The 27,772-nt window shown below is 37.1% G+C and overlaps 1 protein-coding gene across 1 annotated transcript in view; it reads right to left on the bottom strand.

The window, feature by feature from the left end:
• Positions 1 to 24,513: 24,513 nt before the first annotated feature.
• Positions 24,514 to 27,772, bottom strand: part of Nr4a3 (nuclear receptor subfamily 4 group A member 3) — a 36,779-nt gene continuing 33,520 nt past the window's right edge. The window contains 1 exon segment of the mRNA XM_033759178.1: positions 24,514 to 26,156. Within this exon segment, the coding sequence (XP_033615069.1) occupies positions 25,909 to 26,156 (248 nt within the window). The 3' untranslated portion in view covers positions 24,514 to 25,908.

Below are 27,772 nucleotides of genomic sequence, written 5' to 3'. Positions count from 1 at the left end.
AGGCAGGAGGATTGCTGTGAGTTCAAAGCTAGGCTAGACTACATAATTCAAGGCCAGCCTAAACTATATAGTGAGACCCTGTCTCAAACAACAACAATGGAAATGTTTTCTAGGTAATTCTGAAGCACATTATTTTGAGAACTACAGTTCTAAAAGGCAGCTAGGAAAAGGGAATAATTACAGGTACCATATATGATTTAGAAGAATTTCTTGTTTTTTTTTCTTTTCAATTTAGAACAATAGAATATTTTTCTCAAAATATATTTTATTTTCTAGGAAAATCTAGTTTTAAAAATGGAGGCAACACAATCTTGATGGAATCAATCTTTTTTTGCTACAAGGAGCTTGAGTTACACTGGGAGAGGAATCACTCAATTGGTGTAACTTCTTTAACATAAAGTAAGAAGAAGCCACAAAATGAACTGAAATCAAAATGTGTATCACTAAATCATCAAAACAGTGGGGAAAACTTGTTTCCTTATTATTGTGATGGTTTGTCTTCTCCAAGAACGTATGCTGAAATATTTCTCACTGTGAAGTATTAAGAGGTGGAACCTTAATCTTAATGGTGTTCAGAGATAAGACTTTGGGAGGTGATTACACATGGTCATTAGAGTAGAGCCACCCCCCGCATGACTGAATATCCACAGCTTTATAAGGAGAGTGAAAGACACACACAGACACATGTACTATTTCTTGCCACGCAATGCTCTGTGCTCCCTTGGGTCTCTGTCAGCAGAAGGCCATCACTAGATGTGGTCCTTGACTTTAGACCAGGAACTATGATTCAAAATAAATATGTTTTTGTTATAACTTACCAAGAATGCTGTGTTATTAGCAGCCAAAAATAGAATGAAACAGATACCCTCTTTGGCACTGACACAGTAGAAAAGGAAGTCAGAGCCAGACACCACAGATAAGACCCCATGTCACATAGCTCCAAAGGCACCATGCACTTGGTGTTCCTAGATGTGTATAATGATGCATTTTGGCACAGGGGGGTTTCTAGTTCTCAGAGTCAGGCAATTTCTGGTAGTGGCCTCCATTTTTATTCTGTTCCTCCAGTCTTCTGGCTGGCAGCTGTCACTCCAAGCCAAGATAAGGAATGAGGAGCCTCCTTAAAAAAAGAAAAAAAAATCTCACTGGAATCTTTTTTCCTACTTGGTGATGTCTTCATCAGAAATTCCCCTAATGGGTAGCTCTTGTCAACACATCCTTGATTCACCTGGTACACTCCAGCCAGACTCTGTCCTTAAATCAATTACTGCAGCAAGTTCCATAAAGGATGTCAGTCCCTCCTCAGCATCACCAGTCTTTTTTCTTTGATTATTAGTGTCCACAGAGAGGAAAAATACATATTTTATTTCCAGATTTCACCTGATTGAGATATGTATGTCAAATTTAACAATCTAAGGGCAAAGAAGAGAGAAAATGAAGACAGTGTTATCTATTTTTTAAAAAGCTAGCTTGACACCTGCCAGAACACACAGACCTTAAATATCTTAGTTTCTATTTTTGGAAGATGATAAAATGAGAGTGGTGGTAGTAATGGGTGAGTTAAACTATTGAATGGCTCTCATTTTAAAAATATTTTTAGAGAATAGGGAGAAAACATCAGGTGCTTCAAAGTAAGGAGAGGATATACTTTTCCCCTCCAATGAAGTTGTGGTGAGACTGTAAAAAAAAAAAGAATTTATCATAAGAAAGTGTTTCACACTATAGAAAATGTAGAGTCACTTTTGTAATAAGAGATGTACAAACTGAATTCCACAAAGATTTGAAGAGGAGAAAAAAACCAAAAAACAAAACTTGGTACCTCCATTTAACAAGGATGTGACCTAATACAAGACTTGGTTTCTATGTTGAAGACTATAATCCTACCCTGAATACACTACAGAGTGAGTTTTAAGAGCAAAATTTGTGTGTCTGTACTTCGTGTGCTTGAAAACATTAAAGAAATGCGAAGTGATATTATTGTAGCTATTACTAGTGATGGAGATGTTATTGCTGTTGTTGCTATTAACACTGAAGAAATTGCCATTCAACAGGTAAAGCTGGCAGAGAAAGGCATTATAGAGAGAGGAAAACTGGAGAGGTTCCTGTCAACTTTCTTGGCCGACTGAGAACCCTTCTACGTAACAGAATTGCTTTTAAGTGTTTGTTGCCACTGACTGTATTGCTCCTTGTGATAATGCTGATAATACAAGATTGAATAAGAAATGCCATCTGCCTTCAAGGAGCTTACCTTAGTTTGGCTATTAGGATGGTTTCAAATATGAAATCAGGAAGTTTGGCTGATGTATGGAGAGCCACTGAAGTTGTTAGAGCAGAGAAGTCTCAGATGCACTTTGGTTCCTCCTGACAAAATATCTAATTCAGCTTTCAGTTAGGTCACTGTCAGGAAATACTTTAGGTTAGCAGATGATTGAAATCCTCAATCCTCAGGCTTCAAAAGCCTAGAATTTTGTACTCCTCTAACTAGACTAAAACAAACAAACAAAAACCTTATGAACATTCTTTGCAATAGCTACTAGAAACACTAAGTCAAATTTAGCTAATATAAAAGATTTCAAATTATTTTAATGTGAATCTTTCCTTCAGCCCTGGTTGATTTTTCCCTGTTCCCTTTATTTTTAATCTTTTTCTTGCTTTTTTGTAAGATTTCTTGCACTGTATGTAATTTGGTAATCACCTTTAATCCATTCTGCAATAAGGTAAATTATAAATGAATAGATATCATTTCTTTTTTATTTCTTATTTAATTAAATTTTGGTGAAGGTTATTTGAAGTGTCCCAGGAAAAATTTGCATTGATGAAGTATATTGAAACAGTAATGTTACAGATGTTATTTTCTGGCACTACTGTTGTCTCCCAACTTTTAAAATTTGGTTCAAGTCATATGTGACAAAACACCTGAATATAATATGAATCTACTGGACTGGTAACTGAATATTTTGGCATTAGAGTTAGCTTGAATTTTATTTTCAAAAGAAAAGATGCAAACTTAAAAACATATCGCTGTTCTTGTGTGCTTTTAAAATTTTACTTAAATTTAAATAAAACAGCTAGTATTTACAGCATATCAGAACATTAAAAGATAAAATCTGCTATCCTGATTTTAAAATCATACATTTGAAAATGAATTTGAAGTGGAATAAAATCTGTTCTGTTACTAAAAGGTATTTGTCATGCTTGCATTATATTGCTAGACCAGAAGAAAGAAAAGTATAGAAAAATCTTCATGCATACCTATATTCAATCTACCTTATAATCTTAAGCTTCAGTTTTGAACATTGGAAAGCAAGATAATCCGTAACTATCTGAAAATATGAAGGACATTTTCTTTCATTTAAAAAAAATCCTTCTTTAGAGATTACTTTCAGGGCTAATTTTCAAGACCCACAACTAAATCAGTTCCCTTGGTTTATGCGTAAAACCTTAATTTTTTATTTCCTCTTCCCCACTTTAATTGACTAAACGGTCAAAGTTCTCTTTTTTTGTTTTAAAACATCACTGTTTCTGCACAGGTAACAATTTATTCTCCAAAGTCCAATATGCCTATGGAAAAGAAAAAGTAAACTTTAAAGAGAAATTCTGAAAAGGAAATTTAAGATGTCCCAAATAAAGTCCATCTTACTCAAACTACAGGGTTGCCTTCAGATCATTTTACAAGAGGTAGTAGAATGGATTCATGGTAGAGTTGTATCCAGACTTGATGAAGACATAATTGCTCTTCAAGAACTGATCTGAAATATAGAAAAACATAATAACCCTCCAGCTGATTTTATGATGATTAAAATGTGGGCTTGATCTTAAATCTCACAAACCTGTAAATAAGTATATCTGGTAATAATCCAGCCTAGAAGTTAAATGATAAATAGGTAAGGTTAATGATAGTAGTGAACTCATGGTGTTTTCTGGGGAGTCATTGTACTCTTTCCTATACTCAATAATCTCCTATACTTTTCTAGAGTTTTATCTTAGAATTATTTCCCTGTTCTATCAGGCTCAAATCATTTCTCTATTTAGGAAATCAGAAATTTGGGCTGGAGACTTAGCTCAGTGGTTCCACTGCCTGCCTCACAAGCGCAAGGACCTAAGTTCAATCCCCGGTACCAAAAAAGAAAAAGAAAATCAGAAATTTGCTTGTTTCAAGGGTTCAAACTCATCTCCTCATCACTATGATGTCATCAAATGTTTCAAAGAATAAGGAATGCCTCTTGCCTATTGTGGAGTAATTTATAAGGTCTACAGATTTAAAGACATGCAAAGTAGTTATAAGGGTACTGTCTTTCTCCTCATGTATTTTCAAATATAGTTCTCAGCTCCTACATTTTGTCTAATCCTTTTTAGTTCCTACTATGATTCTACTGCACCAGAAGAAAATGGAAATTAAGTTGAAATCAAGTATAAAATATCAGGAGAAAAGCTATTACATTAAGTCTGGACAAAGAAACAAAAGAGAATTTAATCTATCCTGTTCTGTATGAGACAAGTGTCTTAACTATATAAAAATAATACTATTAAACATTTGTATTATGTACTACCTCTCCTGTTCTGAGTATATATACTGAGCAGACTTTTTAATTGCTTTCTATGATAATTGCTCTACAGATGAAGAATATTGTATATACCAGAAGAGCCAAGTCTCTGGCTATAAGTCAACAAAATAGTATCCTGGTTTACACATCAGAGCTTGTTATTGGGTGTCATGGAGGAGGGCAGGGAGATTTTACCATGCTTCTAAATCAGGTTTCTAAAGTACAGCTCCTGGAGATCATACTAGGGTCCCCTTAAGGCCTCTCTGGACACTCATAACCATTCTCCATGGACAATTTTGACTCCTTCTTGTTACCAGTTGTCTATAAACACCTGTTCTGTGAAGACAGTCCACCTCTTGGTTGGTGAGGCCAGACATAAGCACAGATACATCTCAAGAGGCAGTTACTGCTCACAATAGATCTCTTTCTAAGAGCCAAAGCTGGAAGCCTTCCACCTGTTAATACCTGTGAATCTTCTGATATGCTCCACAAACAAAGACTCCTGTTTCTTCTTTAGGCATATGACGTGAAAATCCATTTTTACAGCCAGTGAAATATGCAGCTGTACAGAAATCTTCAGGAATAAAGAAAGATTATGGTAGAATCCTTTTAGGGATTCTTCAAACAGTGGTGTCTAAGTTGAGAGTTTGACACATGTTCCAAGGACTGAACTTAGGGCTTTATAACAACTAGGAAGAAAGATTGAAAATGCCTAGAATCTCTATAATCATTTTTAAAGATGCTTACAAAATATAATTTATTGAAAAATACTATTTCGGACTACATCATGATTAAAGAAGCCTCTGAAAATAAAGGTGCTTAGCAGTTTTGATTTACTGTCTAAAAATCTGTTTAATGGACTTTAAAATGATTTTGTACTTGTATTTCAAAAGTATGCATTTCTACTCAGGTTGACAGTACAAGTACCAAGCTCTGGCCAGACAAAATCTGAAGTGACTAAGGCAGTGTTTCTTAAATAAGAGCAAATTGGACCTGTCACTCCAAATCACTACCATCTCTTCCATAAAAGACTGTATCAGCACTCACACTTTCAGCTAGAGAGTCACCTCAAAGTTGCAAACAGCTAGCTTAGATCAAATAGAGGATAAAGCTGGAAAAGGTTCCCATCGCTCTGCTCTTTGGCCAGCCTTTAAGGGATGGAGAATATTTTAGACCTTAAATGTTCAACTCGGATACATTTAAGAAGACAGCATGAGTCTAGTTCCACTGTGTCTCTAGGTCAGCTCAAAATAACCAGGCACATGCCCTTGTTGACCACCTCAGGTTGAGTCATTGTTATGTTTCTTACCTGCTGTTTCCTTTCATCTCTTTGATCCTTTCTGCTACTTCATTTTGGCTCTGCTTCCGGCCCTTCAGAATTGTTGTGTGAATTTGATCTCTGTTGCTTTAGATTCTGGATTGTCCTAACAGACTTTGATTTGGTTTAAGCTGCTGGCTTTCTGTGAGCTGGGCTACCCTCGTTCTTGCTCTTTTGAAGTTAACTTCCAGCAGAGTCCACTTGATATTCTGATATTCTGCAAGAATATATGTGAGTGCAAAGGGCAGGGGGCAGTTTTAGGGAAAAATAGGGTATATGCACAATTTCGAAAATCAGAGGAGCAGAGACAGAGACAAAGAGGCAGAGAGATAGAAGCAACCACACAAGATAGCTAAACAGAAACAAAACAAGTGAGGAAGTAATGCATTTGCTACTCCTTATTAACCATCTTGAGGTTTAAAGTAAATTTGTAATTAGGTGTTTACTTCCCTGCCAAGAATTTTATCTCAGCACTCAGATTTTGCTGCCACCTGGTGCTAAAATGTTCCAGGAAGTGATGACTAAATAGTTTGACAAACCCCAGAAAGCATAACCTAGATTCAGAGACAACACAAATTAAAATGTTGGATATTTAATATAATAAATAAAAGATAAAATATTTTTTAAATAGAGACAACTGACAATATAATAAATATTAAATATGATATACGCATTGTAACACATATAAGTTATAATAGTAATATCACAATATGATTCTGAGATATCACCATCTCTTAGAAGTATGGTCTGTATAGACCCTATTAGAGTTTTCACTCTTGAATATGGCAAACTAATTAATTTAATATATATTAAAAACAAATACTTTTTCTCAGTTAACAGCTTTCCTAATTGAAAAAAGTTTGCTATCTATTCATCCTAAATTAAGATTGGTTAGTTTAGCCATAGTGTATTTATTTGTTTGGCAGAGGGTTGAAACAGGGTCTCTCTATAGTTTAGGATGACCTTGAACTCACTATAATATAGCCCAAGCTGGCCTCAAATTCGTGGCAATCCTCCTACTTCAGCCTCCTGAGTGCAGGGATCACAGGTGTGTGCCACCAGACTGGCAGCCAAAGTTTATTTACATTTCACAGAAACAGTTCATTTCCTTTAATGGTTTTTGTTGATTTCTCCCCATTCTCCATTCTATCTCCATTATTCTCCATTGTTCCTCTGCACAGGGTCTGCTCCTATTGTTTCTCATTTTTTTCCAGAATGATGTTTTGTCTTTATTTTTCCACTCTCTGTGTGTTAGAAGAAATTTTATATGTCATCCTAAGGGCCAAGGATTTGGCTCAGTGGTTCTGCTGCCTGGCTTGCAAGCACAAGGGCCCAATTTTGATCTCTGGTACCAAAACAAAAACAAAAACAAAAAGTTTATATGTCATCCAGCCTACCTCCCAATCTAACTTTGAAAGAAGGTTGTGTGGTGCTACTGGACTCCCAAATAGAGAAATACCTTACTTATTTAACATTTGAGTATCAGGTGTTGAGGAACATAAAAAGAATTTCCTGAGGTCTGGTCAAGAGAATTCAGTACTAGTACCAGTCATATGAGGCAGATTATATTTCCACAGATGATCAAAAGAATTATTCTCATTCAACATACTCTTTTTATTTTATTTGTTTTACAATGTTATTTGTCCTTTTGAAGAAACATGGAATCTACGTTTTCTTCCCTAGAATCTAGGTGAGTTTGTGACTTTGTAAGAAATGATGCTATGTGACTTACAAGGTCAAATGACGGAAAGTGATAAAGTCTCTGGTTCTCTTAGGATACTCACTTTTGGGACCCAGCCACCAAGCTGTGAGCAAACAAGCTAGCTCATGCAGTGACAGGCACCACGAGGAGAGGTCACTTGTCTTTCTTCAGCTCTGTGCCCAGTTGTGGCCTGCCATCATCCAACATCAACTACAAACATACATCCAGGTGATTATAGCTCTAGCCACTGTGTCACTACTAGCCTTCAAGACTTCACAGCTAAGGACCGAACATCATAGAGCAGAAGCAAGCCATTCCTGGTGTTTTTGGTCCAAATTCCTCATCCACAGAAAGGGGAAGAGTATAACAAAATTGTTGTTTTATGCCACTCTGTTTTAAGAGTAGTTTGTTATACAACAATGCATGAAAATGAATCCTAGTTAATGTCATCCTCACAAATTGTGAGTGAGTCTAAGATAGTGTAATTCCAACTCCCTTCACTCTTCTACACATGTTTTTGCCACCCTGAAGCATCTCCTATAAGTGGAGTTGGATTAGCCATTATTTCTTCTATTTTTGAAGGTCTTATTTACAGCATCCCAGTAGTCCCTCCATTAACCTCAAAGATTGTTTCTTCATCTCTCTCATATCTGGAACTTCATATGCATGTAATTTTGTCTCACTCATTTCTGGCCCCTTTCTCACATTTATCCTTAGTTTTTCCTTTTATCATCTGTCCCTGGGATTCACAGTTTCTTGGAAAAAGTGTCACTGGGAATTTCACTTCTTTTGAAGAGAATTAAATGATTGTGACTTATATTTGGATGTTCCCTTCAAGCCTTAGCCCCAGGCATCTTAGGCAGGGCTTTTTTAAGTCATAGGGGTGCCATAGTTAAATGCAATGTTAGGTAAGGTCTGGTTGAGAAAGGTGGGTCACCAGGGCTGTGACCAGGACAGATGTATCTCTCTTCCCTGTCTTTGCTTCCTAGCTGCCATGACGTAAGCAGCTTTCCTCCTCTGTGTCTCTCTGCCATGTGCTTCCTGCCCTGGAACCAGCCATCCATGCACTGTAAACACGAGCCAAGGTAAACCTGTCCTTCTTTAAGTTGTGGGTAACTGGTATTTGTCCTAGCAATGAGGAAAGTAACTAAGACACTAAACTGCACATAGGAGTGTGAACTCAACTTCTGGTTCTGACAACTATATCGAGAATAAGCCAGTATTAGTATTTTCTAGATTATTGAGCCTTAATACCAAGATAACAACAATATCTAAAATTTATTGAGATGTTGGTGTGTGCTAAACATTGTACTAACTTCTTTCCATGCCTTTCAAGCCATCTGAATACCTTAGCCTTTTTTTTCTAGTATAATATAAGGAAAGTAAACAACAGAAAAATGAGGCACTATGTTTGAGGCAGACCTGCCTGTAAATGGTGGAGAGGAGTTCAGATGGCAGTGATCTAACTCCAGAGCCCATGTTTTTACTGTGTACAGAACATTAAATAGCCAGCATGCAACAAGCCAATCTCAGTCTTTTTTAAAAACTGTTATCATCAACATCATCATCACTGTCATTGTCGTTGTCCTCATCGTCATCATCATCATCAGTAGTATTTTGTAACACTGAGAACTGAATCCAGGGCCTTTACATTGAGATACTTTCTAAGCCTGCTCCATTTTCTTTAAAATTTGAGACAGTTTCTCATTAAATTGCCCAGGATGAGTTTGAACTTGGGGTCCTCCTGCCTCAGTCTCCCAGGGTACTAGGATTACAGACCTAGCATGAGATTAGTCTTTTAAAAGGCCATTGCAGGGTGATGTGAAGATCTTATATCTCTGCCCTGTCTTTCTTTTTGCTCACAGCTTCCCCTTTCTGCACACAAGGGCACAAATGTCTCCACAGGAAAATGCAACTGTTTCTAGGTATAGAACATCCAGTTTAATTCTGTACAAAGAAAACAAACATTTCTCTCAAAGAAGCAACAAAGTCTTTAGATGTGTAATTCTGGCTGCTAAAATTTCTCAAGGACAGTTTATAATATAGGATAGTCACTTAGCTTTTTAATTTGAAATATTTGCATTTAGGTTACACCACATATCTTCCCAAGAGTAACAGGTGGTAGCTTGTTTTATATTTGTGTAACTGAGGGCCAATTCATGGCTTTATCACCCTGAAACAAAGAACAATCTGTTTCAAAGAGTCTTCTTGTAGGGCAGACACTGCTTATTGCTCTTTACTAACAGTGCTTTGCATTGTTTTATTCCCCAATGTCATGGGGTGTAACAGGCTTCCTGGGAGCAGCCATACCTTTCTTATTGAGGCTTCACCCAACACCAGCATTTTCCCAGTGTAAAACCATGGTTTCTCTTATACGAGAAACCAAACCTATTAATAAAGAACAATAATTAAAGATAGATAATAGCAAGTAAGGAGATAGATATTTGTCAAAGGGAAGGGGATCAAGAAATGAAGGGGGGAGTGGGGAAGAGAAAGGGGTGAAAAAAGGAATTAAAGTGTGTTATATACATGGATCAACTCCACACAAGGAATGTGAACATTATGTACTACAAACATTACTAAACACACACACACACACACACACACACACACACACACACACACACACACACACCCTACTTCTTCCTCAAGTGAACGAGATGTGGTAGTTTTACTGAAAATTCCAAGGCACTAGTTAGAAGAGGTTTACATTGTAAAAGCATATTTCAAAAATTAATAAAAGCTCACTTGAATTTCTCTGCAACTTCCCCCAGTTTTTCACCATGGATAGCAGCATTCATGGCTCTTCAAACATCTTCTGTCCATGATTGTTCTGTAAGCTCATGCTCCTCTCCAACCTCTCATCCCAGATCATCTCATAGCCCCATCACGAACTTCCCTCTCCAATTTCCATCAGACCTCGCTCAACACTCAGAAACAGAGAACCCTCTTTGGAAGACAGAAGAGTCTGAACACTCAAATATATATTTTTTTCCCAGTCACAGATACTATCTCTATTGCAAGTGTTTCTAAACAGTTTAAACTGATTTAAAACCTTTCACTTTCAGTTGGGAACTAAATCATATGTGCAAAGGAATAAACAATGTATGTTCAAGGATAAAAAAATAATAACAACGCACAAAACCCAAGGGACTGGTTCAGCTGGGGACAGTGCTCTCAATATCTCCTTCTCTCTGTGAGTTGGTTTCAGATTTGACACCAAAGAGGCACTTACAGAAGTATGGGAGATAGAAGTGAAGCATTAGCTCCTGTACCCTGGAGGTTGTCAGAGTCATATGTATGACAGATCCAGTAGTTTCCAGCGAATTTCAGCTTTCCTGCAGTAGCTCTTCCTTCTGCCTGCTTACCCTGCTGCAATTCCAGAGGTGATTTCTTTGCTGAAGCAAAATAACTCATCCTCTGGCAGCTATCGATGTGGTTAAGTCCTCCCTCCCCTCCTCCTTGACTAACCTAAAGGAATTATCTAACCCAGCAGATCCAAGGTTCTTGGACTATGAGTGAATCTTTTTGAATTTTGGAGAAAAATTATGTCTTGCTCTTCTAATAACTATTCTTCTTTTGAGAAATAACTTCTGGGCCCCAGTACCAGACAAGACACTTGACTGTAGGATACCAGGTTACTGTGCAACCTTAGCTGCCCATCACAAAGTGGATGATTTCTAATAAAAAAACTGGGTGTGAACAGTAGCATTTCATCATCAGGTGGGATAGGCATGCAGTCAACTTCAAGCAGACACAAATCAAGACACAAATTGTAGCAGAAATTGGCTCCGTTTCCCATTAGCGCTACTTCTGGTATATTTCTCTTTCTCTGTCAGTCTGTATTTATTTCCTTATAGAGTTCTGAATGTCCAGTTGATTGAGAAAGAAAAAAATGAGAGCAGGTTTGCAGATGTCTTCCAAAAGTGCTAGAAAAAGCTGAAATCGGATACTTGTCACACTATTGCTACACCCAGGTGTGGTTATGAATGACAGTGTTGAAAGAAAAGATTCCCAGTGGGTCGTAGTACACTTGGGTAGTTAATTTGCCTGGAAGGAGAGATGGTCAGAGTTATCTCTAACATTTCTAACATAATCTAACATTTAATAAGCAGTGACTAATGGTTTGGTTGATTGATAATGAACTTAGAGGAAAGATGATTGGAAAGTTGGAGGTGAGGAGGTCTGGAGAAGAAGCAGGAGGATAGAACTCCGCAAATGAGTACAGAATATGAAAATATTTGTTTCTCGGGTGAATATTTTCACAAAAGGGCCCATTTATGAGAGAAGGAGTTTATTAATTGGGTAGACAAGATGACTTGTTCTGTAGATATCAGTCCTTGCCCAGTGCACCCATAAATACAGTGGCCACAGCTATAAGGTTAGAAGTTATCCAGCAACATGAACTTTCTATTACTAAAGCCAATCAGGTTACTTCCATGGTTGATTCTCCAAGTGCCAACAGCAAAGACCAACACAACCCAGTGACTGGCAGCATTTTTCAGGCCACTTAATTCAGGCTAATTGTATTGGACCGTTCTCACCTGGAAGGGAATATTCGTTGTGCTGACAGAATTACTTCATCATCATGCAAACAGTCTTGCTTCTGGACGGAGAATACATTTTACAGAGAATGAACACAATATTATGAAGCAGCTGACCTGATAGAATTGTGTAATAACTTCTAAAGGCTTAGTTTAGTGCCTGATGAGTGGCAAAGCTCATCATTTGAATCATGTTATGCATAAGTGTAGTGTTGCTTTGGTTTTTATTAGGATATGTATGGGTACCAGGTTAATTGTGCTACCTATGGGATAGACAATGCTGGATTATGCTGTGTCAATATGCATAAACTGAGAACTACATTTCCTAAAAATCCATTTTTGTAGCATTTCGAGTTAGACTTGGCTGCAAAAGAAACTTTGTGCTAAATTTGAAGCTTATTATTCTCTAAAGGTTGCTGTGGTCATACGTGTTCACTGAAAGATACAGAGGTGTGCAGAGGGTTCATGGTATCATTTCTCTCTCTCCTGTTAGCATTTAATATGTCTTTCCAATCTTTAAAGCTTCCCTTTGACCTCATGTCTCATTCTATGCTACCCTCTCTCCTTTCATGCTAGGTGTGTCTATTTCACTTTTGTCCTAAATCTGCTGCTGTCCTTGGCCATCTCCTTCCCTCTAAAACTTCTCTCACCATTTTACCTGTACCGCTTCTTTTTAGATTTTCATTATTATTATGTGTTGCTGATTCTCAAGAATCTCTCTCTCTCTCTCTCTCTCTCTATATATATATATATATATATATATATATATATATATATACATATATATATTCACAGATTTTCCTCTGAGTTTCACATTTATCTTTTTTTTTAATTGAGTTTATTGGTACATTTTAGGGCAGTACAGTTGCATTCATTATTGGGATCTTGTACCTTTACACGACAGGTCTTGGTTCTCATTTTGTACCCTTGTCTCTGCCCTCCCTTCAGCCCCTTCTCCCCTCCCCATTTACAAACACTTTATTTCCATTTTCTCATATTTTTTCTTTTCTTTTCATATTTTATTACCTTTCCCCTACCCTTCCCACTTTCCCTACACCTTTAGCCCTTTTCTTCCTATTTCACATTATCTTATGTACTATTATAGCTTTATTATGTACTATTACAGCTTTTCACACCAGAGAAATAATTTGATATTTAAACATGTGTGTCTTATTTATTTCACTTAGGAGTATATCCTCAATATGTATCCATTTTCCTATGAATGAATCTAATTTCTCATTCTTTATGGCTAAGTAGTATTCCATTTTATAGAAAAACCACATCTTCTTTATCCAGTTTCCAACTGATGGATAAATGGGCTGTTTCCAAGTTTTAGCTATTATAAACTATGCCACTATAAACATAGATTTACATATATCTCTGTGATATGATTCTTTTAATTCTTTTGGAAAGATACCCAGCAGAGGGATGGCTCAGTCAAATGGAACCTCTAGTCCCAGATCTTTGAGGTATCTCCATATTGATTTCCATAGTGGTTGCACCAGTCTGCACTCCCACCAACAAAGGAGAAGGGTTCCTTTCTCCCCACAACCCCACCAACATTTGTTGTTTGATTTCTTGATAGCAGCCATTCTTTGTGGGGTGAGGTGGAATCTCAGTGTTGTTTTCATCTGCATCTCTGGAATGACCAGTGATGTGGAACAGTTTTTCATATATTTACTTGCTGCTTTTACTTGTTTGTCTGAGAAATGTCTGTTCATTTCAGATGCCCATCTTTGAATTGGGACATTTATCTGTTTAATTAACACTTCCACCTGGATGGCAGATGAGCATAGCATGTCTACATCTAAATTCATTTCATTTCCCCTCAAAACTACAAGTCCTAAGCCAGAAATAGGGTTTAAAGGCTTTCCACTTGTCTCCCAGTCCATTTCTTACTTAAGTTTCTTTTATCTCTTTCCTAGAAGAATGAAGTAGTCATTTTTCTTGAAGTTGTGAGGTTTGGATTTGATAATACAAGTAGCATTCACCTTGTAAATATTTTGGTTTTTCTTCAGTGTAGACCCATTTTAACCCTGAAAATTTGGGAAATAAATCTATTTTATGGGAGACATTATAGCCAATCATTGGCTGAGATGAATGAAAGAAAACCACCCTTGCACAAAGTAGACATTTTCAGTATTTTAGGCCTGATGGCAATGCTATCCATTCCACAAATATTTATTAATTTTTCCCCACTAGGAACTGTCACTTCAGGAGAAGCATCCAAAGCAATGATTTACTGTATTCTCCTGAGCCCAGCACTGTGTAGCATGCAGGGAATATAAAGAAGAAAAATTCACGATGTCTATGCCCAAGGGACCCTCAACATTCTTCAGTCATTACTCCTGTTGAATGATGTCTCAGATGGTCCCACCTGATGCTGACCCTCCCCTCCCTGCCATAGTCAGTGTTGCAGTGAGGTTCCTTCCAAGACCTATTATTTTCCAGAGAATAAATTAAGTCAAGAGGGGGAAAAAAGTCCCCATTTCAAAGTCAATCTAGAGACATATGTAGACTGTTGTCTAGGTTCAAGGATTCTTTTCTGATGACACATAGGAACCACCTCCTTGAAACCAGAATTAAATTGCAAGCAATCTCAGTAATGAATTCAGTCTTGTGCTCAGCCCATTCCCAGAACCTCTGGCTTAATTATGAGAAGAAAACCTATTTATTCTGGGGCATCACTACTTTGGGATAAATTCCTGAAAGCCATCTGAAAAGCAAAGAGAAGACCCTCCTTAGAGTCTCTTAGCTGGAGCTCTGAGAAAGAAGGGTTTCATGTTTGGTCTGTCAAGTTACTTTTAATTTCAACCCATGGATTTACCTCTTACTTAATTTGCTTTGAATATAGTTCTCCCTGTTCATCCAGAGGCCTAGCTTTCCTTTGGAGGACAAAGTCAAGCTTTCTCTTGTCTTCAGATACCATCTTTCCCCGAGCATATTCTTTATTTCATTAGTTGCAAAATAAAATGATAGTACTTATATAGCACTTTACAAGACTTTTTTCACATGTTTTAGTTCACCCATAGCAACCCAAAGTAGCAGAGCTGTGAGGAACCACTGGCTCAGACAAAAGTAATTTGTCCAAGATCACACAATTAGAGGACCTTGGTGTTCTAATTGCTATCTTCCTTCTACCTTTTCTCCCTGTATCTATTTTGTAGCCAAGGTAATTTCATTGCAAAATTGAATAGAACTGTGTTGATATTTGGAATCAATGAACGCTGGTGTCTCTCTTGGTGATTAGGTGGTTGTGGAAACCCATGGAGACCCCATAAGCCAGAGCCCCAGTGGCCTTCCAATAGCAAGAAATTTGGGAGAAATTCTCTTGAGGCAGTTCTTAACACTGGCTACACACTGAAAACATCCGGGAAGCTTTAAATAAATATTGAATCCTAGGTCACAATCCTGGTTTAGTTGATCTCAGGGACAGCCTGCCTGGTCATTTAAATATTTTCTCTCTCTTTCTCTTTTTTTTTTTTTTTTTGGTACCAGGGATCAAACTCAGGTCCTTGAGCTTGCAAGGCAGGTGGCGGTACCACTGACCTAAATCCCTGGCCCTCATTTAGATATTTCTAAAGCTCCCCAGATGATACTAATATGATGCACCCAAGCTCGAGGAACATTGCAAAGGAGCCTCTACCATTTAATTTATTCTTGTAAGATCTGAGGACTCATTCTCTGTCTTCTAAATGCTTATACCAATCATATGTAGTCACTGAATAAATCTAGACAATAGAGATTAATCTTCGAAGATTAATAATTATTCAACAGGGAAATTCTGTTTATTAACAGTGTATATCTTTCCAGATACCCATAAAAACATAAATTTATACTCTTCAGCAAAAAATTTGTTGTATATGTCTCCTATCTTTGTCATTTTTTCTGCATGAATAAATTCAAATTAATCCCATTTTCAAAGGCTTTGTAGTCTTCCATAACTGTACTTCATTTAGTCTTTAATATTTTCTTTTTATGTCTACATCGACTCCATTTCAGAAAACACATTTGATATCCTAAAATGTAATAGGTATAATCAGATTTTGTAGATCCTCTTGGCTTCTCAGCTAATTCCAATTTCCCTGGAAAAATTACACATAGTAAAACAGTATATCAGTTTTGAAAAAAGGTCTTTTTAGAGGGAAGTTTATAAACTATTATTAATACTCAGGCAGCAATAATTTTGAAGAATGAATGAAAATTTGGATTCTATAACCTTCCAATTTCCATCAGTTCTTCATTTATTTGAAGTCTCTTCTATATTTTTCAAGGACTAGCTGATTAAGCTCATGGAAAGAGTCTACAACATGATGCTAAAAATAATAACAAAAGCTGAGGGCATAGATCAGTGGTAGAGTGTGCACTTCATATGCATGAGGTCCTGGGTTCATTTACCACCATCCCTCTCTAAATAAATAAATAAATAAATCGGCATTTGCAAGCACGTCACAGTAGATGATTCTGGCATAAAAATGATAAGAACAGAGCTGGGGATTTAGCTCAGTGGTTCCAGTGCCTGCCTTGTAAGCACAAGGACCTGAGTTCAATCCCTGGTACCAAAAAAAAAAAAAAAAATTATAAGAATTAACTAAAATGTATTAAGTATCCTTATTACAAATCAGTGTGTCAGGCACTGACCTAAGCATTTAAAAATAAATTTCACTGTTATCTTTCATAATGTCTACGTACAGTAGCACTGTTATACCCATTTTACAGAAGAGACCACTGAGGTACAATGAAAACTAGATTGGTGACATACTGCACATTTGCTCTGAGCCATACACTGTACCTAGCATAAGATAGGGAATCAATACATAGTTGATGGATGAAGGAATAATTAGATAACATGCAGTTTTATTTATTCATGTTGTCATTCACTTCTTGGCCCTTCATTTTCTGGCAATGATTATTCACATAGTAGTGATTTGGTGGCTCTTGGAAATATGCCTGTATCTTTTCATTCTCTAGGGGTCTCAGAATTCAGTTCCTGACAGAACAGCAGCGGTGTCATATGTGAACATGTGAGATACACAAATTCATGGACATCACTCCAGAACATTGAATCAGACAGAATCTCTTTGCACAAGTATCAGGAAATGGTTTTGGGCTGAGGATGTAGTTCAATGGCAGGGCCGTTACCCAGCATGTTCAAGGCCATAGAATCAATTCCATGCACTGCAGAGCAAGAAAACACACAAAGAAAATAACTGAACTCTCTCTTTCTCCCTCTCTCTGTTTTAATTAGCTTTCCAGATGATTTCAATAAATTTAAAAATGAATACTAAAGTTTGAGAACTACCGAAAACAAATGACTGCCTTCTTATCCTGAGACTCAGTGTTAGACTCATAGTTTAACTTGTATGAGTGCATAGAAGAGCCATTTACAGAGGTTGGGAAGAGAGGAGAGGAACGAATTTGGGGAGAAAGCATGGATTTGGATCTGCTATGTAAGTATCTTTGGGATATCCAGATGAAGATATCTAAAGGCATCTGGAGCTCAGAGGAAAGGATTGAGTTGGAGATACAGATTTAGGAGCAGTAGATGACACCATGTGCAAAACTGCTCAGGTAAGTGGAGAGCGTTAGCACAAAGAGGGCCACTGGCACATTTTAGGAAACTGAGGAGTGGTGCCGAGAAAAAGAACCCGAAGACATCTATTCTTCTTTGTGAGTGTCTTGCATCGGGATGTTTGTCTCATTTTCCCCTCTGAATTATAAACTCTTTAAAGTAGGGACTGTGTAAACTTCAGTAAACCCCTCAAACGAAAGTACATTACTTCATTCTGTGAAAAAATCAGTAAATTCCTACCAAGATTCTTTTTTGTTGCAGAAATCCAATGTGATCAGAGCCAGCAGCAAGATATGTCCCCTAAAATCACTTTTATGATTTCCCAATGGACATTGCAGCAGATTAAAATTAAGTGAATAAATAAGGAGCATTGTGTATAATCCACTGATATCCATGCTAATCACATTAATCAGAGTGAATTAATTACACCTGAAAACAGATGCAAAGTTGAATTCCTTAGAAAATCAATTCATTAAATTCACATTGGAATGCACAGTCAACAACCTCCATGTTTAGAAACTATCAGCATGATTTGTGGCAACTTCTGATTTACTAACGAAACTGCTTAAAACATTTTTAAAGGCAATTACAATTACTGTCTGGCATTTGATGGAAAGAAGTCTTGTCAGCATTGTCCCTTGTGTGTCAACTGTCACAATTTTCTAAAAATTTTGAGGCGAAAAATAGGCAGGCCCTACTATTTGCTAGCCTCGATTAGGGTTAATTCAATGTGTGTCTGCAAATAATAGTGTTTAATGTAATCTCTCTAATTACAGATAAAATGCATTTTCAGTCATGCTCATCACTGACAGTATTTTGGGATAAGTTAAACTGACAGCTGCTTTCTAAAGGAAAGGAAAAACAAACCTTCCTAGGGGTTGTGTTGATTTTCTTTCTCTCCCTCTCCTTTTTGTATTGAAGTTCAGAAAAAGATTAAACTAAACCCTTGGCTCTGGATATCATCTTTGGAAATCATGACATAGTCTTTTTCTTTGGGAATTTGGCACATTTTTTTAAACCTCCTACCCCTGTTAATGCATGCTCACTTAACAAGAATTTTCTAAGAATTTCTAGTAAACCAGGCATTGTTCTAGACACCTTAAGGGGATCAAGATGAAATGGTTCTACCAAGCCTACCTCCCCATAGTTGGCCCAATAAGCCAAATCAAGCTTCCTACTGTAGTGCACGTATAGTCAGAGTGCCTATATAGTCACAGTTTATCCAGGGTAGTGTATGTTTCTCCTCAACTATAGCTGGCTACACAAGAGACAGCCTGAGAGCACCCAACCCACAGATTGTCCAGGCATCTAAAACAAGGTCTTGCACAAAAAAATTGAGCTAGGTCAATTAGATTTTCTCTTTCAGGAGTGGGAATTGGAAAATACTGAAGGCAGTGGAAAATACTGAAGGTGGACAAAGGTGAAATTAGAAGGTAGTAAAAGAAAATCACAAGCTAGAAAGAATTAAGTGTAGGAGGGGGCAGGCATTACCAGGCCTATGAGGTTATGAGGAAGCAGAAACACAGGACTGAATTCAAAGTTGAATGAATAAAGGAATGAATAGGAAACAATCTGTGGTCTTAGTTGTCTTGGCTTATTTTGGCATCCTCAGAACATACGTGATTCATAGTGAATCACTGTCCTTAATACTACTTAATCTTTTTTTTTTTTAACCTATGCTGCAGATGAACCACGATTTTTGTATCCTGTATGTCCTTGTTGGAATATACTTTAGCTTAAGGTTAATGGAAAAACTCAAAGTAACAGTGATTTTACACAGGGTTTATTTCTCTTTCATGGTAAGCCTAGTTATAAGTAATCTGGGACTCATAGGGTAACTGCTTCACCAACTCTCAGGAGCCAGGTTGTTTCAATCTTGCTTCTCTACAACCCTTTGGAGGTATCCTTATCTCCATGGACTGAGGGGCACCTTTGTGCCTAGTGGCAAGGATGCATGGGGGATTAGCAAGAAAGGACAAACCTCACCAGCTATGACATCACTAGGTAATAAGAATGCTTCAGTTCCATTATAATCTTATGAGACCACTGTGATATATATGACTCATCCTTGACCCACATGTTTTAATTTCATATGACTGTATTTAAAAACACCTTTGTGTGATTCTGAGCCATTGATTAAAAACTGGCAGGAAAAAAATGAATAAAGATGAAATGGGTGAAGAAATGAGGGTTTTAGGTGCAGGGCCTTGTGGCTTAGTTGGTTAAAGAAATGAGGGTTTTAGGAATGAAAGCAAGTTTGTGAGAGGACTCATAAATTCATAGGGCCAGATAAAAGTCAGGTTGCTAGGAAGGGAACAACTCTAAGATGAACAGAGATTGCCTCACTCTCTGTATTATTCCAGCAGCTCTCTGTAGGAATAAGTAAAGCAGATACTGGAAGTGATGGATTTTCTCTTTGCGGATTTAGTGGAAATAACAAGAAGGGCACAGAGAGATGGTTGCAGAGTCCAGATGGTACCTGTGATGTTGTTGACTCTACAGCCTGTGGGGAAGTTTAAAATCACCTGAAATTTGGGAGGTTGGTCAGAAGCAGAAAACAGTGATGAGGAGTTGAATAACGCCAGTTTACTCCAAGGGTAGGGAATATTTGTGTTCACAGGGAGAAGCAACCAGAGGGATTCCAAGAGTAGAGCAAACCCTTGTTATTACATGGCTCAGTGTGTCTAAGTCTGGTAAGGGACAGAGCTGGAAAACTGGAGACAAAACCCTGGGAGTCAAGGAGTCAAAAGAATTAGCAAGACAGGTGGTAAGTTCAACACCAGGGGAAAATGAGGTTGAGTCAGAGTACCGGACAGTAGCTGTGGTACTCAGGTAGAGTTAATACCATTTATTGACGGGCAAGGAGCCAAGGGTAATGACTGTGTGCTCTGGGCGGGAGCAGGGCTTAATGACTGAGCTATAAGAAGGCAGGCAGGGGAGTATATTCTACTGAATCAATGAATCCTCAAACAACTGTGAGATCCTGGCTACTCTTCCAGCCTCTTTCCCCATTTTCAGACTGAGGATAACCATGCTATCTTAGAAGTAGTGAGCACTAAATGAAATCATGGATAAAATTGTTTACTAGAGTATCTGGCACACATAGAGGATGCTTAATAAACTAGGTCTCTGTTTTCTTCCCCCTTCTTGGAGACTCATCTTGGGGGACAGCCAGTATCATAGCAGGTGATCAGAGAAGAGGCTAATGATCCCTAGACTGATGAAGGCACGAAATGGGTCAGAGATAGAAACAATAAAACAGGAGTGACAGTGTACTTGCAACATAAGCCAAAGAAAATACTGGCTGTATCAGTGTCACAGGAGTAGCTCAGGGACAACCCTGAGGAAGAATTTTCTGAAGCGTTTCCTGAGGAATTTTATTCATGGTGAGGATCATTAAATAAAAGAAAATACAAAAACTCCATTTGACACTTGAGGGGATTTTTAACCAGTTGGACCTTTTCAAAGAAAAGTATTTTGACAAGTATTAACACTCTTAGGTTTTAATCTTTTCAGTTTTTATCTTATGCTTAAAAACAGGTTTAAAAATGTCTTTGTTCATGAAGAAACCAGAGGTACCTCCTGAAAGAAGGAAATGGAGATCTCTGAAATCAGTGCCCAAGGCAAAACAAAAACAGTAAAAGCCACATAAAAAATTGTGATTATCATTGGAAAGCATTTAAATCATACTGACATACCAGCTCAAAAGTCATCATTAGACAAAGGAATAGAAAGCAGGATATAAAAAATATATTTGTACACTTATTTTCATAGTGGTGTTCTCACAATACAGTAGTCAAGATATGGAAATTACTCAAGTGTCCATCAATGGATAAATAAACAAAATGTGACATATATGTACAATGAGATATTATTCAGCCTTTAAAACAAAGGAAATTTTGACACATGCTACAACATGCTAAGCAAAATAGGCCAGCCACAAAAGGACAAATCCTGTATGATTTCATTGATATAAATTCATATAAGCTAGGTTGGCAGTTGTTAGGGGTTATGGAAGGGAGGAATGGAGGACTGTTTTTTAATGGTATAGGTTCAGTTTTGCAAAATACAAAAGAGTTCTGGAGAATGGTTGCCTACTATAAATGTACTTAACACTAGTGAACTCTATATTTAAAAATGGTTAAGATGATAGATTTTATGGAATGTGTATTTTACCACAATTAAGAAAGAGTCAACAATGAGATTTTTGTGTTTATCTTTGCTCATTTAACATAGAAATTCAACTACAGGTAAGTGTTCTTTATTTAACCCTAAACTTTGTCCCCATTCAAACCAGCCCTTTGTCTCTATTGTTCCAACAGAAGGAACTTAACCCTTTCTTCTTTTTCTTTTTGGCCAAAGTCCAATATTTTAGTTCATATGCAAGATGGTGCTGCACTGTATCTCTCCTTTTCTTACTACTCATATTTTATAGCCATGGTAATGAAAGTTCTGTTGAAAAGCAACAAGAAGAGTTTGGCTCTTAGACCACGCACAGTACTTAAATGTCACAGAAATAGTACAGATTGATGAGCCTAAATTATGGGAGCTCTCACATTTCTACTTTTGAGCCATCAACGCACAAAAACCATATTTACACTGAGAATATATGATGTTTTGGGTAGGTTGAATAAAAGTTGCATTTGCATTTCCCTCAAAAAAGGGACCTCTAAGACATGTAACAGCGATGATTTAAACAAAAAGGTAGAGAGCACTGCCCAATCTTTGAAAACTAAAGCCTTGATTTTTGTAAATTTTAGTTTGCAGGTAATATCCTATCATTAGATATAAAACTGAATCCTTCATAGCTCTAAATACTGTTAGGCAACAAATTGTTAGCTGCCTTTAAGTTATATACAGTTAGAAAAGGAATAGAATTTCATACACTGTGAATGTCTGTATCTCTTCAGAGCACCCAGCAGTGTTTTGCCCCCAGGAAGTAGTCAATAAATGGTTATTGAATTTAGAGTGTCCTTCCTTCCAATCAGTGAGGTTTAATCTATTTCCAATTCAGAATGCCTATTAATTTTCCAGCATTACTAAGCCTTTTAAAAAAATCCATGTTGGGATGTGTTTAAGAGTTCACAGCAAATAATATTATATAAATGATAAAGAGGAAAGTGTTAAATGAAGCATGCTTATTCAACACACCAGTAGCAATTGGTAAAATGTAATTTAATTTAATCATCTAAATTTACATTGTTAATGTACAAGAGCATTTCTTTCAAACCACAGGTTAACACACACTAAAGAGCAATGCTGTTAGAGGAGTAGAGGAACTTGGGAAAACTCTGCTGTCTGCAATAAAAGCAAGGCACTCTCCATTAACAGCTGGTGGATTCCTGATTTTTGCCTATGGAAGGCATGTTCATACTGAGAGAGCTCTCCCACAAGGGGAAGAATCACCTGCTTTAATGTTTGCTGTCTTCTGAGCTAGTGGTCATTCACTCTGTACATACTTGTGGGTTAACATTAAGACAGAGAGAGAGAGAGAGAGAGAGAGAGAGAGAGAGAGAGAGAGAGGAGAGAAGGGGGAGGAAAGGAGAGAGAGAAACAGAGATATGAACTGATGCACGACTTATGAGGCTGTCATAGTTGTAGTAACTATGGAAGACAGAAGAACACTGGCTATAATCATTATTTTCAGCACTAGTGTCTGGACCTATAACTAAAAAAGCTTCATTATTCCTTCCAACCAATAAGATGTGACAGCTAAAAGTCTTTTTTCCTAAATCTGATGGATGTAAAAATAACAAGTAAAGCATTTTTTTTTCCTTGGGTTCTGTTTTCGTTTTGCTTTGTTTTTCCTTTTCAGAAGTGACAAAAACAAAGATTAACTTTTCAAATATTCATGGCTCACAAGAAGGTTATGTATGTACACAGTGCTTCTAATTTATTCAAATTCAGTTTGAATTTGGTCTGAAGCTATCCTTTATGAAATGTTAGCTTTCTTGATATTTATTATGTTTGCATATAAGCTCAAAAATTAATGCAAAAGTACTACTTTATTTGTGGTTATCTTCAGGTAAAATGTTAATATTAGTGATTATATTTAAAAGCCTGCTTTCTTACAGATGCAGAAAGTTGAGAAAAAAAAAAAAAGACTATGGGAAGGTGCCTTAAATCTCATTCTTGAGTCTGTTATTAGCTGGTTGACTGTAAAACTCTGTCAACCTTCAATGGACTTTAGTTTTCTTCTCCTCTATGAATTGCAGGAGATAGGACAGGTTAAGAAACTAGGGCCCTTCCAGGTCTAACATTTCAAAACCCTAGCAATCCCGGTCCTATCATCTTGATATAAAAATAATAATCTTTCATAAAAGCTCACACAAACATAATACATGGTCAAATATCAGAATGACTCAGAAAAAATTATATGATTTGTTATCTGGGTTATAATTTGCAGCAATTAGGCAATTCATTTGGCATTTGTTTGATTGTATGATTTAATGACAATATAAACAGCATAGTTTTGTTATTTTTCCTTTAAAAAGACTAAAGAAAAATGATTTAAAGCTAATGAAAATTACTATGACATCAGTTTGACATTCAAAGTTTGTTTCTTAGCAAAATGACCAAAGACATTTTGACTTGATACAGAATATATAATATAAAGACTTTTAGACCTAAAAATCTTCAAACATTATTTGAATTTAGCAAAACATAAGCAAAATTTTAATATCAAAGTGCTAAACAGTACTGCCTTAAAAGTCACTGCAAATGAACCATAAAATAACGGCATGGGAAGTGACATTTATTGTACAAATGGTTAATAAAAAGACATTATAAATATATATATGTGACTTGCTATATTTATATATATATATTTGCTTAGCTTCTAATTGGTGTATCCAAGTCACTGTGAACACCCCATTTAAGTATTCTGTAATTCAGCTTCTAGGAGCTGGTGGTCTTGCAATAAATACAGGCAAAGCTATTACAATATAACGTGCATACAAATGTTTATACAAATAAGGACACTATGCAACAAATTATCTTATAATAATATGGCATTAACAGTATAAACATACAAAAGGGAGTACGAACACGGAATGTTGAAACACAACCCACTAATCTTTTCTAGTACTCACATTAATACTAATTTATTTTAAAAAAAGACTTGCTCACTCTCCAAAACTTTCTCTTTAACCAATAACAAAAATTAAATTTTATATATCTCCTTACTATCCCTGGTGTTTACCCTGTATGACCCAGTTCCTACTTATTTGCATGTTCTCAGCTGTGGATCAAATACTTGACTGATTCATCAAATGCTCCTTAGCTTTCTGAAAGAATGTATCAGTAAGTCAGTACAACTGAAGGATGTTTAGAGAATTCTGGAAGGGTTGATAGAACACAACCAAACAGTTGTATGTAATCCATTTCATAATCCCCTATCAGGACAGCTAGAATCCCAGCAGGGATCTAGCTTCATGAAGAAAGGCCTAAAAGTCTTGGATGGACCATCTCTTAAAAGGGTTCTTACAGGGCATGTGGACCAAGCCTTTGCTAGGAAAATTAGCAAGTTATTTGCAAACATGACTGTTTCATTTTTATTTCCATATAAAATAAAGGAGAGTTCATGAACAAGACTTAGTAAGACAGCACTTTAAAAATTGCACTTGTATATGGAAGTGAACAGCCATTATTGTTTTGCTATGTCAGATTTGTAGGTAATTCTTCATATTTACCATATGTTAAAGTAAAATAAACAAAGAAAGAAATTACAAAAAAGGACTTTCTGTCTTATTTGCACCACATATGTACCCTTGATACAGGAAGTGTATTCTAAAGGGATCAATCTTAAGACACATCCTACCCTGGCGAACAACCCTTGGCTGTTCTTGTTTTTAAATACAAAGCAACTATAATTGTATTCCCCAGAAAGAGTTTTTAAAACAGTTATATCAACCTTTTTTTTTGTCCTGCTGGGATAGCATCTTCCAAAAGTGCTTTGTTAGCAATTTCTTAGAAAACCTTTGTGAACTATAACCCTTCCCACCCCACCCTCCAAAGCCTAAATAGAAAACACAACTCCAACACAATACTCTGTAAGTTTTCTGGTTTAAGGATGTCAGGAAAGATTCCAGGAAAATGTCTTTGCTTTATATAGGAGCTGCTTTTTCTCTGAAGGAAGGAAAGAAAAATAGTAGGTGTTCAGCCCCATCCCTTTCTGCTTAACAAGCATGAGCTAGCAGATGAGGTGGCCTCCTTGCTCAGGCTGCTCCTGCTTAGAAAGGTAGGGTATCCAGGAAGAGCTTGTCAATGATGGAAGGTGGGGACACCAAGTCTTCCAGCTTCAGGTAGAAGATGCGCTGGAGGCCCAGGGTGCAGATCTTCCTCAGTTCTACCAGTGCACGCAGGACTTTGGGCTCAGTGGGCTCCAGGGCCTGTCCCTTACTCTGGTGGTCTTTTAAGCTGCTTGTGATCTTGTTGCATAGCTCCTCTACTCTCTTTGGTTCTTTTAACCCATGTCGTTCTGCAGAAAGATAGACAAGGGCAAGTTTAGGAGGCAGATACATCTTAAGACACTCTTAATCCCTAATCAAGAAGCTTTGTCCTTTTTGGAATAGTAAAAATAAAGTACTCTTCTTCTGAGAGGTAGGTTATAGCCTTTGTTTCAAACAACGCCAGGGTTTGAATTCCAGTATTGTTGCTTACTTGCTGCGTACTCTTGAGTAAGTCTCTTAATTTCTGAGCCTCAGTTTCTTTATGAGATGAAGATAACGATCATACCCAATCCAAGGTTTCTGGGAGGGCCAATAGGTGAATAGTGCAAGAGCAGCACACAGTTCTTGATACACAATAGCAGCAAATGCATGACACATGGTTATTATTGTACACATTATCCTGTTAAGATCTTATAGAAGCCCTATTAGTACACAACTCTCTTTCAGAGTGAAGGGGACATGGATCCAGAAAAATGAATTACTGTTCCCATCTCAACAGACTCACTTGAGGGAGATAAGGAGGCTAATTCTATTTGCTAATGCAAGGGCTGCCCTGCAAGACCCAATCCAAAGTGTATTCTTATATTTTTATGTTAAACAGCATTGGGAAGAACCCAGCTTTACTTCTCCTTGTTCCCTCCCACCTCCTTGAAGCTCCTATTGACCTACACCTGGCACTCTACCAGCTGCTAAAAGATGGATTTGAATCCTATCTTCCAAGCAGATTCTGTCCTCTTGTTACACAGTCCTGCTGCATTTCCTAACGATGAGAAAGGAGCCTGACACTCAGTACAAGGCCCTTTGCTTCCCCTCAGAGTTTAGATAATATAGCTTCTTTTCTAAGGGAAGAGCTTGGCCTCAGTTATCTCAAGGTTTTCTTTCTCCATCTATTTACATGTAAAAATCAGTTTTTGAGAGACACAGATATCTTTCTAATGGGAAATCAAGAAGTTGCTTCTGATTTCTCCTGGACTTAGTTATTTTAGTTGGAGAAATTTTTGTTATTAATTTCTTTAAGTCAAAAGCCGACCAGCAAAATGAAACCACTACCTAAACATTTTCTCTTTTCTTTTCCAAAAGCTGTATTTTCTCCAGCTTGGTTAGTTGTATGTGACTTGGACAAGACTTTCACTTTTTAGAATCATGTCAAAAAATGGGCTGCACCAATAACGTCTCAGGTCCTTTCTAGCCCTGATGTGTTAAATTATATTAAATTAAAACCATGAAAATGGCTAGCTCCATATCAGTGGATTCTACTTTGCATCTTGATGTGACATGCCATAGAGAAAGGGGCACTGGGCTTGGAGTTCAACAGATCCAAATGGCAGTTCTTGTTCTGTCACCTGCTAACCACATGACTTAACCTGTGTAAGGCTCAATGTCTTCATAGAAAAATAGGGATTATGGGGCGGAAAATGCAGGAGTCTTTGCTATATCTTTCCTGTCTATCTGAAATATTACATAATAAATTAAAATATAAGTGTGATTATAACCAAACCCACTTCCATGGGTAGTCGTGAAGCTCAACTATGATGATGTTATTTATCTGAAAGCATCTGTCAACTGTAGAGTGCTGCACACATGGGAAGGCAGCACCTAAGAATGCCAGACACTTGGCAAGTGGTTGACAACTGCAAGATCAAAC

Source organism: Fukomys damarensis, unplaced genomic scaffold (genome assembly GCF_012274545.1).
Source record: "Fukomys damarensis isolate Sample0158 unplaced genomic scaffold, DMR_v1.0_HiC HiC_scaffold_36, whole genome shotgun sequence".
Taxonomy (NCBI): domain Eukaryota; kingdom Metazoa; phylum Chordata; class Mammalia; order Rodentia; family Bathyergidae; genus Fukomys; species Fukomys damarensis.
The sequence above is the reverse complement of the archived record's forward strand: the minus strand, read 5'-3'. Positions and strand labels throughout refer to the sequence as shown.